At 40.8% G+C, this 12,849-nt stretch overlaps 2 protein-coding genes across 4 annotated transcripts in view; one reads left to right on the top strand and one right to left on the bottom strand.

The window, feature by feature from the left end:
- The window catches only part of RB1 (RB transcriptional corepressor 1), a 165,401-nt gene that overhangs the window by 57,558 nt on the left and 94,994 nt on the right, over positions 1–12,849 (bottom strand). The gene's annotated exons all lie outside the window — the stretch shown is intronic.
- LPAR6 (lysophosphatidic acid receptor 6) lies at positions 5,007–6,913 on the top strand. Its single transcript, XM_065417463.1, has one exon. It carries the CDS (start codon positions 5,639–5,641, stop codon positions 6,665–6,667), a length of 1,029 nt encoding a protein of 342 aa, XP_065273535.1. The 5' UTR covers positions 5,007–5,638; the 3' UTR covers positions 6,668–6,913.

Below are 12,849 nucleotides of genomic sequence, written 5' to 3'. Positions count from 1 at the left end.
AATGATATCAATAGGTCAGACTAGATCAGGGATAGGCAAACTTTTTAGTCTGAGGGCCACATCAGGGAATAGAAATTGTATGGCGGGCCATGAACGCTCACAAAATTGGGGTTGGAGTCCAGGAGGGAGTGAGGGTTCTGGTTGGGGCTGGGGATGACAAGTTTGGGGCGTAGGAGGGTGCTCTGGGCTGGGATCAAGGGTGTTTGGAGAGCGGGAGGGATCAGGGCTGGGGCAGGGGCGTTGGGAGAGGCTCAGGGGTGCAGGATCCGAGCAGCGCTTACCTCAAGCGTTTCCCAGAAGCAGTAGCATGTCCCTTCTCCGGCTCCTATGCGGAGGCGTGGCCAGGTGGCTGTGCACACTGCCCCATCCGCAGACACCGCCCCTGCAGCTCCCATTGGAGCACCGGAGAGGGCCATTGGAGCACATAGGAGCCGGAGTAGGGCCATGCCGCGGCTTCCGGGAGCTGCATGATGCGCCCCCCTCAACCCAGTGCCCCGGGTGGAGCACCGGAGCGGGGCCGAGCCGCGTGGTGCGGCCCCCCCCCAACCCAGCACCCTAGCTGGAGTGCCGGAGTGGGGCTGAGCTGTGTGGTGCAGCCCCTCCCTGACCCAGTACCCCGGCTGGAGTGGGGCCGAGCTGCGTGGTGTGGCCCCTCCCTGACCCTGCACACCAGCTGGAGCGCAGGAGCAGGGCCGAGCCGCGTGATGTGACCCCCAACCCAGTGCCCTGGCTGGAATGCCGGAGTGGGGCAAGCTCCAGACCCTGCTCCCCAGTGGGAGCTTGCAGGCCGGCTAGTTTGCCCACCCCGAACTAGTAACTTCTGGCCTTAAAACCTATGGATTCACATTGGTCTTTTACAGAAGTAGTTATGCAATGGAATTGCATTTGTATCACAACTATGCTTTGAGACCCAGTTTCTAAGAGAAAAATGTTTAAATCGTTTTTAAGATTTGAAAAAAATCACATTCAAGAGAGACTTTTGGTGGACCACATGTGTCTCCTGGACACATTTTATAAGGATGCCAATCACAATAGATTCATTGCAGTGCTCAAATACTGCTGGAACACTCCAGAACACTGTTCCACAACTTTTTTGGGTCGATGTAATGGAATCATACAGCACTTCCAGTACTTGTTTTCTGGCACTTGGAACCCTCTGTATCAGTAAGAAATGCCTCAGAGAAAACAACACACTAAAAGCTACAATTAGTGTCTGATGAGAAGCAGAAAATAAGTTAATCAAAAGGCATCCAGAATTAACAGAAGCTTGTTACTTAACTTACTCAGCATTTATTATTCTACAAATAGAATATTCTGCAGTCCATTTTTAAACACTTCTAAAATGCAAATTTAAATTATCTAAACATGAACATCAAATTGGTGCCAACAGTTGCTAATTGAAGTCCAGTTTGGCTATTAAACTCTACAAAGAAACTCAGAGCAACAAAACAAAATGTGAGTTAAAAGAGAAAGATGTTTGGGTTTTCTAATCAAGAGCTTTCATAACCAGAAAGTTCAAAAGTCCATGTAAGTAATGTAACCTTTCTGGAGGTAACTATAAAGCAGATTACAACTGTTCATTACAGGATGCACTTGGGAATGGAGAAATTTAGAAAATTCCAAAATAAAGAGAGACTAGAATATTTGAACACAAACTCTTTGTAGTCAGACAGTTGAACCTCTCCAATTCAACATTGCTATCACCAATGTGTTAATTTCATACAATAACTAGGGAGCACAAGATAGTACCACAGTGTAGTCAGTGCTTTCTGCAACAGGACAATTTTTAGCGCTTTTCTGTCGGTAAAGTGAGGTGCAGAGAGTTAGTGACTATGCTGATTTGGGGTCTGCTTCAAAGCCCACTGAAGTAATTGGAAGGTTTACCTTTGTCTTCAGTGGGCTTTGGATCATGCCTTTTCAGCCGCAGATCTGAAATTGCTTTAGAAGATGGAGAGGCTGAGGCACAGACAGGTGACATGACTTGCCCAAGGTCACCCAGCAAGCCACTGGCAGAGCCAGGAACAGAACCTAGGCCTTCCAAACCCCAGTCCAGTGCTCTATGCACTAGGCCTTACTGCCTATACACTGACATCCTAGCTAAATAAAACACAGGCCTAGAAATCAGGTGACCAGAGATCTGTTACTTCCTGAGTGATGTTTGACAAGTCATTTATGCAAAAACTGTCAGACTTGCGTGCCTTTGTGATGCATCTAAATCCATAGTTAGGCATTTACATCATTGGTGCTTAATCTCATAGATGAGTTGATTTCCATTAGTAAACTTATTTAGGTGCTTAAAATGTGGATCTAGGACATGGGTGGGCAAACTACGTGGGCTCCCTGCCTGCCCTGGCCCCATGCCGCTCCTGGCACCACGTCCCTGCGGCCCCTGGAGGAGGCGGGAGTGAGGGCTCTGCGCGCTGCCCTTGCCTGCAGGCACCACCCACCACAGCTCCCATTGGCCAGGAATGGGGAACCGGGGCCAATGGGAGCTTCGGGGGAGGTACCCACAGGCAAGGGCAGTGCGCGGAGCCCTCTGCCTCCCGGGGCCGCAGGGACATGGTGCCAGCCGCTTCCGGAAGCGGCACAGGGCCAGGACAGGCAGGGAGCCTGCCTTAGCCCCGCTGCGTGCTACCACCACCCCGGAGCCGCTCAAGGTAAGCGATGCCGGACTGGAGCCCGAACCCCAAGCCCTTCCTGCACCCCAACCCCCTGCCTTGAGCCACCTGCCACACTCTGCACCCATCCTACACCCCAACCCCCTGCCGTACCCCGCATCCCTCCCTGCACCCCAACCCCCTTCCCTGAGGCTCCTGCTGCACCCCGCACCCATCCTGCATTCCAACCCTCTGCCCTGAGCCCTCTGCCCCACCCCTCCTGCTCCTCAACCCCCTGCCCTGAGCCCCCTCGTACACCTCGCACCCGTCCTGCACCCCAATCCCTTGCCCTGAGCCCCTTCCTGCACACCACACTCCCTCCCGCATCCCAATCTCCTACCCCAGCCCTACATTCATGGCCCTGCATGCAATTTCCCACCCAGATGTGGCCCTCAAGGCTTAATTTAAGGCACCCAAGTTTGTAAGTTTTGGGTTACATATTTGTGCCATAGTTTTCTTTTACTAAGAAAGTGACTTAATCACAGTCCATACTAAGAAGAGGACCTAACCCCTGAGTAGAGAAGCGAGCTCAAGACTCCTAGGGCCTGAACCACTGAAGCCAATGCAAAGACTTCCATTTACTTCAGTGGGCTGTGGATCAGTCCCCTAAGGCATAAGGAAGTGAAAATACAAAATATAACTATATATAATTGGCTTGCTTACAGTAAGCAAGACAATTGGTTGCTTTTAGCAACAACATGAAGTAAAATCTATGCTGTGACTGAAAGTTAACAGCGCACACATAGCCACAGTCTGCTCAGTTCACTTTTCCAGCTCCAATATATTTTAAAATTGAAAACTGAGTATGGTTCTTGGTTTAACAGGAGTCTCCAAGTGTGGACATTTAGCAGGTCATAAATGTGAGGAAGTAGAGCTCAACTGCTTCACTTCCATCAAGAAATCAGGGTAAAACTGTTTGGAGGGAAAGAGAAATTTGCCAGTAAGCCTCATCTGATGCATTTCTGACTTCTGATTGCTAAGCTTCACATTGCAAAACCAGGCCACACCCCTGTGAATAAGTTCTCTAATACCTACCATCATTTACAATGGGAATAGACTATACACTATTTGCTAACCAAGCCATGGCTTAGGTGTGATTGCTTAACATTTAGCTTGAAAGAACTGCATCAGTCACACATATGCACAAGGATTTCTTCTTCTAAGACTGTGAAATACATATTTTTGGCGCCAGAAAGAGACTAGCGTATCTAAACTGAGGGTCTCCTCATGCCATCCTGTAAAGGAGTTCTCTTTAAAATTTACAAAGTATTTTAATAAGCAGAAATTTATTTATTGTATTAGGCAGTGACTAGTAGGAGTAATTACAGAAAGTACAAATAAGTGATTCACTTTACAAAATTATCAGAACAGGTATATTACTTATATTGCGGTAGAACCGAAAATGTATTAGGTGCTTTACAATCAGAGGAAAATTATTTCCCTGCCCCACAGAATGTACAATTTAAAAAGACAAAGACTAGTGAAAAGGAATATAACATACATGCACAGTGATCGAGGTGATAATAGACATGTCTTATTAGTTAGAAATTTAGCTGTGTGAGATTTTAATTGTTAGGCTCACTAAATTCTCCTTCCCAATCCCACAACATATTTCTTTATTCTCCCCCTTTGCTTCCCCCCTTCCCCCCAGATTCAATTCCACTGTCTTTATAATCTTCCCTTCACATATATTAACAGTTCTCATAGGAAAAAATAAATAAAATATGCCCCATTGACTTTCTCTGACTTCAAAAAGGGCTGCTCACATGAGGAAAGTTATGCATCTGCTGAAGTGTTTAGAGAATTAAGATCTAAAACTGCTTAATCAGCTAGTCTCTGTTTCTTGATAAGCATTATGTATCATCACAAGGAAGGATACTTTTTACAAAAATATATCTTTAAGAAAATTTCAGAGGTAGCCATTAAGAATTTCAAAATGTAAATAATAATTTTACTAACAAAGAAAATGAAATGTTTAGATGTGGGAGTTATTCCGCCAGCCCAAAAGTCTTTCACAACTAAAAAGAAACAAAGATTTTGCACTGAATTTGTCAAATAATTAAAAAAAAATAAAAGCACTTTTGATGACAAGGGACTTTTTCCTGCTACATAAAGAGCTAATAGCAGACTGCTCCACCATTCTGAGCATTTGCATGCCTCTGAGGTATATTTCCTGCAGACACATTATCTGATTAAAGAAAGGCAAACTGAATTGAAACCATTCTCTCTTTAAGTCCAGCCTCTTCTTCCTGTGATGTCATATTACAAATTGACTGAGCTCTTTCCCCCGCCCCCCCCCCCCCCCCCCTCTTCAGAATAAGCAAGGCATACTACACACTCAGCATCTGAGGAGGAGATCTAAATTCAGCAAGAACAAACACGCTTTGGAATTGTATTTCTGAATTTCTAAGCAGCCTGCTTTCCGCCCTGTGGGGGTTAGCATACAGGCAAGTTGAAAAGCTTGTTTTACAGCAAGGCGGCAGTGAAAGAGATTGAAACTCCTATATCTTAGAGAGCCCAGGAAATCTTTTCCTAAGGAATCTCAGTTACACATTCCCAGTTAAACAACTTTGGAAAATCTGCATTTAAAGTACTTCTCTACTTTTTGACTTGCAGTTGAACATAAAGCAGCAAGTTCTGTATCAGCTTCATTAACAACTGGGAAAACAAGAACGTGGAATTAAATGCAAGGATGACCTCATCAGTTGCCTGTACAACTATGTTTATTATCGCCCAGGACTGGATGTGTGACTATTGTGGAATTTGGAAGAAAAGAATGATCTCCTGCTGATTCCTGCAGTATCTTCCTACTGCAACATTCATGTTTCAACGTGGAAGTTTTAAAGTAAAATGGAAAACTTATGAAATCACTCACAGACCAAATTCATCTGCAAGCTACCCAGAGATTTTAAAGCAGTTACTGCAGAAGGGCTGCTAACAACAAAAGGAATTCAACATTGTAAATTTAAATTGCCATTATAATGGTAAGCTCTAATTGCTCCACTGAGGACTCCTTTAAGTATATTTTATATGGATGTACGTTTAGCATGGTGTTTGTCCTTGGTCTAATATCAAATTGCGTTGCTATATACATTTTTACATTCACATTGAAAATGCGAAATGAAACAACAACTTACATGCTTAATTTAGCAATATCTGATCTGCTTTTTGTATTTACATTACCCTTCAGGATTTATTACTTTACAGTAAGAAACTGGCCATTTGGAGATATACTTTGCAAGATTTCTGTCACCTTGTTTCATACAAACATGTATGGAAGCATTTTCTTCTTGACTTGTATAAGCGTAGATCGCTTTTTAGCCATAGTGCACCCATTTTGGTCTAAGACTCTTAGAACCAAAAGAAATGCAAAAATCGTCTGTGTTGCAGTATGGATAACTGTACTAGCAGGAAGCGTGCCAGCAAGCTTTTTTCAGTCTATTAGCACCCAAAATGACACTGGACAAAACCAACAAACATGTTTTGAAAACTTTCCTGATATCACATGGAAAACCTATATATCAAGGATTGTTATCTTCATTGAAATTGTGGGATTTTTTATTCCACTGATCTTAAATGTGACCTGTTCTACGATGGTTTTAAGGACTTTGAATAAACCAGTTACATTAAGTCGGAACAAGTTAAGCAAAAAAAAGGTACTCAAAATGATTTTTGTCCATTTGGTGATATTCTGTTTCTGTTTTGTGCCATATAACGTTACCCTAATACTTTATTCTCTTATGAGAACACAAATATGGATTAATTGTTCATTAGTAACTGCTATCAGGACTATGTATCCTATCACTCTATGCATTGCAGTTTCAAATTGTTGTTTTGACCCTATAGTATACTATTTTACATCAGACACTATTCAAAACTCAATAAAAAAGAACAGATCAGCTAGAACACGCGATTCCAGATTCTCTGAAATTCAAATTACTGAAAATTTTATTCAACACAGCCTCCAGACTTTAAAAGCTAAAATATTTGACAATGAATCTACAATATAAACGGAGAGAAAATACTGGGACTGAAATGCACCTTTCTTCAGCTGTGAAAATGTTTTCTTGTACACTGAATAAACTTTCTTCACTTAGAAAACTGTTTATATAATGATTAAAAATAGGAAAAAGTTAAATGTCACTTGTAAACATATTTTATAGAAAAATGTAATTACTGCAAGAATTACAAATATCTTTATAGTTGTCAAAGTTTTATCTCTTCTGCCTTTATGTCACAGATTCCATGACCTGTTAGAGTGTCCCTGCTGTGTCTCCTTACAATTTTGAACCACACAAAAACAGAAGTTGATACTAACAAGGCCCAAAAGTGTTTTACAATTCAACATATTATGAAGTTGGAAGACTAGGGTCTTCACATTGTTTGTGTTAACAGGTTAAAACACTTTAAATAAAAAAATTAAATTGTGAAGACATTATTTTAGGCTGCAACTATTTTGTTTACATGCTGATTTCTTAATGTCTGGATTCTTCAAAGCATTGATCTATTGCAACTCTGGTGTCAGTTCCACAGGTTCCACACCCACCATCTTTTGTAGGATTGGTTTACAAAAGTTAAGCTATTCCTTTGTAAAAATACATTTACAGATGGATTAAAAAGTATGTAAAGTTACTGAAACAAGATTTGTCAGTTATTTAGATAAAAATATTGCTGACAAAACCAACTCAAAGCTGTTCCTAAGCAACTATAGCAAATACGACTAAAACAAAGACTAAAATCTTTAAATAAGTGTTCTGTTTGGGTTGTGTAATTTAACTTCAAAAGTGCTTCTTTGCTATTGAAAAAAAACATCGAGTATTCCTCACATGAACAAAGATATCCTGGGTGACATATTAAATATTATTTTCCAAGAAGACAAGAAATGGCAGTTAGCTGTTTATTGTAAAGTACCCTCTCCTAGATGTTCTGTACGTCACATAAGCGCCATAATTTTGATGTTTTTAAATGTGAGCTTCTTATACATTTAGAGATAATAAAAATATTTATTTATTTGAGACGCCTGAAAACTGCTGCAATAAATCCAGGAATTTTTAAGAATTAAGAGCTTATATGAAGCAAGATGCAACTTTGTTTAAAAGTGCCATGTGTTTCATACATTCTTCAGAAGCTGGAGTATTGTGCATATCTTGCTCAGAATTTGTTTACCTTTACTGTAAAATAATAAATATTTAAAAAGTTAAAGAAGTGTCAAGTGGTGGTTTCTCCCACAGATGATAAAGTCTGGAGTAAAAATTGAACTAAAGTATACTTGTGTTCTGGATTTCTCTGTTCAGTTATAATATGTAGATATGTTACTAGCAATTCAAGCACTCTTACTTCTGGGCAATCTGAGGAAGGCTGAGTTCATGTTACAGAAAGCGTGTACTGCACTTGCAATTTGATGTTCAAGTATATCGTCCAATTGTGTCTATCACTCTATGTAAGTTTTATTCAAATTTCATTTTAGGTTAGAAATACATATTGGTTACGGTTATTGAAAATGTACATTTGTGCTACTTAAAGAGCTTACCTTATCAGAATTTGATTCTGAATGACTTTGGCAGCCTAACCATACAGCAATATTACTATCCCACAGTCATATAGAAAGGAAAACCCAAGGTACCACAAACTGAAGTATATACTACAAATGTGGTATAGAATTCAGTGAATAATGGCCTGGGTAATCCTCCATGATGACAGGAAAGCTTGAATGCATTCTCACAAGAAAAGTTTGCCATAAACATAAATGCTAAGGGTGAGTTTATAAAATGAAATGGGGGATCCAGAGAAAAATAAAAGAGAAATACAAATACTGTAACAAATACAATCAGAACTAGTATGTCATCATTGACATTAACTCTAACTCCTAAAAAGCACAGTATAACATACAGTTTCATAGTAAATTCTTATTTACAGCGGAGTTTGACTCTGCAAAACAAAATTTTAAAACTTGTGCCTTACAGTACAGGCACGGTGTACATCCAGTGCTATAAAAAGATCTCAGCGGGCAACCTTGAAATCTTTCTTTGGTTCATACCAGACTTTAGAAAAAAATAAAACCCAGAAAGTTATTGGAATATATCTGTTTGCAGTGTTATAGCCGTGATGGTCCCAGGATATGAGAGAGACAAGGTGGGTGAAACAGTAACTTTTACTCGGCCAACTTATATTGACCAACAGAAGCTGGTCCAGTAAAAGATATTACCTCACCCACCTTGTTTTAGAAATGCATCCAACAGTTTTACACATGCTATTCAGATTAATAAAGTCACTGGCAAATCTGTGCAGTTAAAACTAGTAATACATCTTGATTCATTGCAGCGATTCAAAGAGCTTTTTAACCTAATGATATAATAGTGGCACCTATAAAATAGCATTTAAAGTATAATTTAACTGAAATTTATAATCAGTTATACTTATGAAGAACAATAATCTAAATCACTTAGTTCACTTCAGCTTGTAAACTCAAATTTTTTTTAGTTGTTCTAAGTTATTTTACATAACTGTTTGCCTACTAGCAGATGCACGGATAACTTTCAAAGTTAGTTCCTCACTGTACAAGCACACATAAAAAGAACAAGGATAGAGGAGTAAAATTTAAAATTACTTGTTAGTGCAGTAGCTTTGTTACATTGTTTAATAGAAAGGCCTTTAATTTTGTCTTTTTCTTGCTCTCCTCACAAGGTGCTTAGAATGATGTTCTGAGAGTCTCATTATTGGTGTGTGCGTATGTGCACACACTCACCAGCCTGTCATCAGCCCCCATTCTTCTACCAACAGAAAATGATGGCCTAGGTTCTCAGCTAGGCAAAGCTACTCAATTAACTGGAAAGTTAATTGTGGCATGACACCCCTATATCATAGAAGTTAAGCACAATGAACCCACCCCCAATTCCTCCCAGAATGTGGTAGGGTGACGTGGGGTAGCTTTTTTGAAGATTACATAAATACAGACTCACTGGCCCGGAGGCCAGAACAGGCTGAGGAGATAAAATTGCACATAAGGGAACTGCCCTTTAAAACAGACTTTCCAAGGTATCATTTAAAAAACAAAGCCAAACACTAAGGGTGTATCTACACTGCAATCAGAAGTGTGACTGCAGCATTTGTGGACATACCCAAGCTAGCTTTGATCTGGCTAGCTCAAATAACAATAGCAGTGAAGCAATGGCCGCACTAGTTGCACAACCCTGCCCAGGACCCAAGGTCTGTACTCCAGGTACCACGAGCTGTACAACTCCACCCAGGACTCTGAGTATATACAGGAGCAGCTAGCAACTGAGGCTTCACTGCTATTATCCAAGTTAGCTGGATCTAAGAGTACCTCAGTCACATCCCTGATTGCAGGGTACACATACCCTAACTGTAGCTCCTCCCACATTGTACTCTCAGGATTTTCACTGCAGGATGGTCTAAGCCAGCCTCTCTCAAATGTGGCCACCAGCAGATTTTTCTGAAGCCACAACAGCCTCCTGGCCCAGGAAAGGAACAGCAGCCCCTCCCTGCAGTGACCAGCTGTTGCTCCTGGATGCGCTGCCTTGGTGTTTGCTGGTGTCGCCAGCAGGGGATCGGTGGCCTGCACTGCACAGCCTCCTGCGGGCTCCGGGCAGTGCCTCTGCAGACACATGGGGCTGGTGTGCACAGCACAGGAAGAAACTTGGACTCCACAGGCAACTGGTGATTCCCGACCCACCTTCTCGGGGGCAGTGAGCCTTTGGGGCTTCAGCCGCAGGGCTCCAGTTGTAGGTGTAGGGATCTGGCTCTGGGCTTCAACCCCAGGGCATCGGAGCTTCAGCAGGACCAGCCTTATAGGTGAGCTGTGGTCAAGAGTCAAGGAGTGTGGTGGGCCTGGGGTGTGAGGCCATGGAAGGTAGCTCAGGGCAATGGGGGAGGGAGCGAGGGGAATGAAGCAGGGCCCGGCAGCAATAGGGGGGTGGGGAGCCCAGTGAGGCAGTGGGGAATGGGGGAGGCAGCAGGGGCCAGTGGGGATGTTTCTGTTGTGTTTAGGTCCAGTAAAGAATAAAGACAACTGTATATTATTTTTATTATTGAGTCTGCAAAAAAACCCTACATAAATAAATTACAATTTGGATGTGTATATGTGCATTTTTGTTTTTTTTCAAAAAATTAATTATTTTAGAATTGCTGGTCACAATCTGAGGCCACCAAAAAATTTGCTGCAAGAGCCGCAGGTCTAAGCACAGGACTAGGAGCTCTTGAGTTCCAATCCTAACCTTGGCACCATCTCCCCTCTGTGTCCCTGAGGCAAGATTCTTAGGCCAAAAGTTTTAAACCAGTGTGCATAAAAAGTTCGCTTACTAAAATCATGCTTAGGCACCTAAATAAAGTTACCTGATTTTCAGAAGTGCTGAGCATCTGCAGCTCAGCAATTTTTAAAATTTAGACACCTAAGCACAGATTTAGGCCATGTCTACCCTAGCAAGCTTACAGTCACTTTAACTTCAAATCAATGCCTTTACTTGATTGTCTTAAAAATCTGCATATGGGACTAAAAACAAGAAAATATTCATTTTTGTTACCTATGCTTCACAATGGCAAGAAAATCTTTAGCTCTGGCCATAATTTAAACTTTTAGAAAATATTAATATTAGACGCCAGTCATTTCGCAAGGAAGAGATGTGCGCTTTCTAGGTATTGTAAGAATGAGTAATAAAGACAGTATTGCGTGTATATAGATATAGATAAAGTATATATTATTTAGATCTCAGATGAGGCGAATTCTACCATCAGCAGAGGTAACATCTCAAACACAGCTAGAATAAGTGCAGATTTATAGGTACGTTGGCCAAAGTTTTCTAAAATAGGAGCCTCAAGTTAGGCTCTTAAGTCCATATTTAGGCACCTATGAGGGGGATTGGCAAAAGTTCCTATTTTGGAAAAAGTTGCCATTGCTTTTCAAGGGTCTGCAGGATCACTTTTATAGTTTAATGAATTCCAAACCTCACAGCGGCCAAAATGTAGCAGAGAAGAACAGAGGAAGTTGCTCATATGCAGCCTTAACTTGTTAAAGTGGTGTCGTTATGGTCAGATTCGTGAATAAAAACAATAGTTAGCTAAGACACCTTCTTCCTGGGCTAATTCAGAGTCAGATGCTTTCTCTAGTGACAAAAGTAAGTTTTAAATTACTTTCCTCCTAGGAGTACTGCACAGCCAAAAAGCTAAGAGACAGTACTAGACACTATTCTGGCTCATACATCAAGCAAACATTAATTGAATGAAGAATGTTTTTGAGTGATTATTTGTGATCCAGAGAAATCAACTTGAGTTTCAGATTCCAGGCTGAATTTGTAGGACAGGGAGATAGAAAAACATTTTTATTTGTAAACAAACAAGCTTATATGGACGAATTAAAAGGCAATAAATATAGAAGCTCACAAGGGCATTTTAACAGTTATTTTTCAATGCTTAAAAAGCACTTTAAAAGTTAAAGCAAGGTTTATACTCTTGGCCTGTTTTTCACTTGTGACCAAAACCTGCATATTGGCTAGTTTGGGATTTTCAAAAGCACCTAAGTGATTTCGGAGCAAAACCCCAGCAAAAGTCAATAAGACATTTGTGCCTATGTTGCTTTTGAAAATCCCACCATATTGTATTAACCCACTTTACCATCTTGTCCTCAAAATTATTTTCTATAGTCATTTTACAGCTGAAATTTAATTTGTTCATTGAATTCCCAACAGTCAATCTATCTTAAGGTCTATACACTTCAATAGATCTGAAAATTCAGATAAGTTCTAATTTTGTTAGATCTAATCATTTGTACCTTAGGGTACTAGCGTTTGAGTGTTGGGATGGAAATCTAAGCCAAGACCAACAGAAATGTTTCTGTAGTTGATTTAGAACTAAATGGAAACTGTTGTTTAGAAGTTATTAGCACATCTGTGCTGAGTTTGCTACCCCCAAACATTGCAGTATTGAGAATCTGAAGTAAAAATGATAAATTTGAGAGTAAATTAATTTTGCTTGAAAATCAATTAAACTTTTTTTAAATTCTGCTTTAGCAGTCTAAGGTTTGGTCAGAAGCAAGGATCAGTACAATGATATGTTTTGAGTTTGATTTTTATCTTGACAATGTCCATTTAATATTTCAAATTGTATGTACAGGGGATTTTAAATGCTTCTCAGCTGAAGACAAGATAATGCATATGTGAGTGGTATGAAGGCTGCTTCA

Source organism: Emys orbicularis, chromosome 1 (genome assembly GCF_028017835.1).
Source record: "Emys orbicularis isolate rEmyOrb1 chromosome 1, rEmyOrb1.hap1, whole genome shotgun sequence".
In the NCBI taxonomy this organism is placed as follows: Eukaryota; Metazoa; Chordata; order Testudines; family Emydidae; genus Emys; species Emys orbicularis.
The sequence above is the reverse complement of the archived record's forward strand: the minus strand, read 5'-3'. Positions and strand labels throughout refer to the sequence as shown.

Bases quoted from the DNA above. Each gene is read 5' to 3' on its own strand.
- LPAR6 (XM_065417463.1), top strand. From the start codon at position 5,639: ATGGTAAGCTCTAATTGCTCCACTGAGGACTCCTTTAAGTATATTTTA.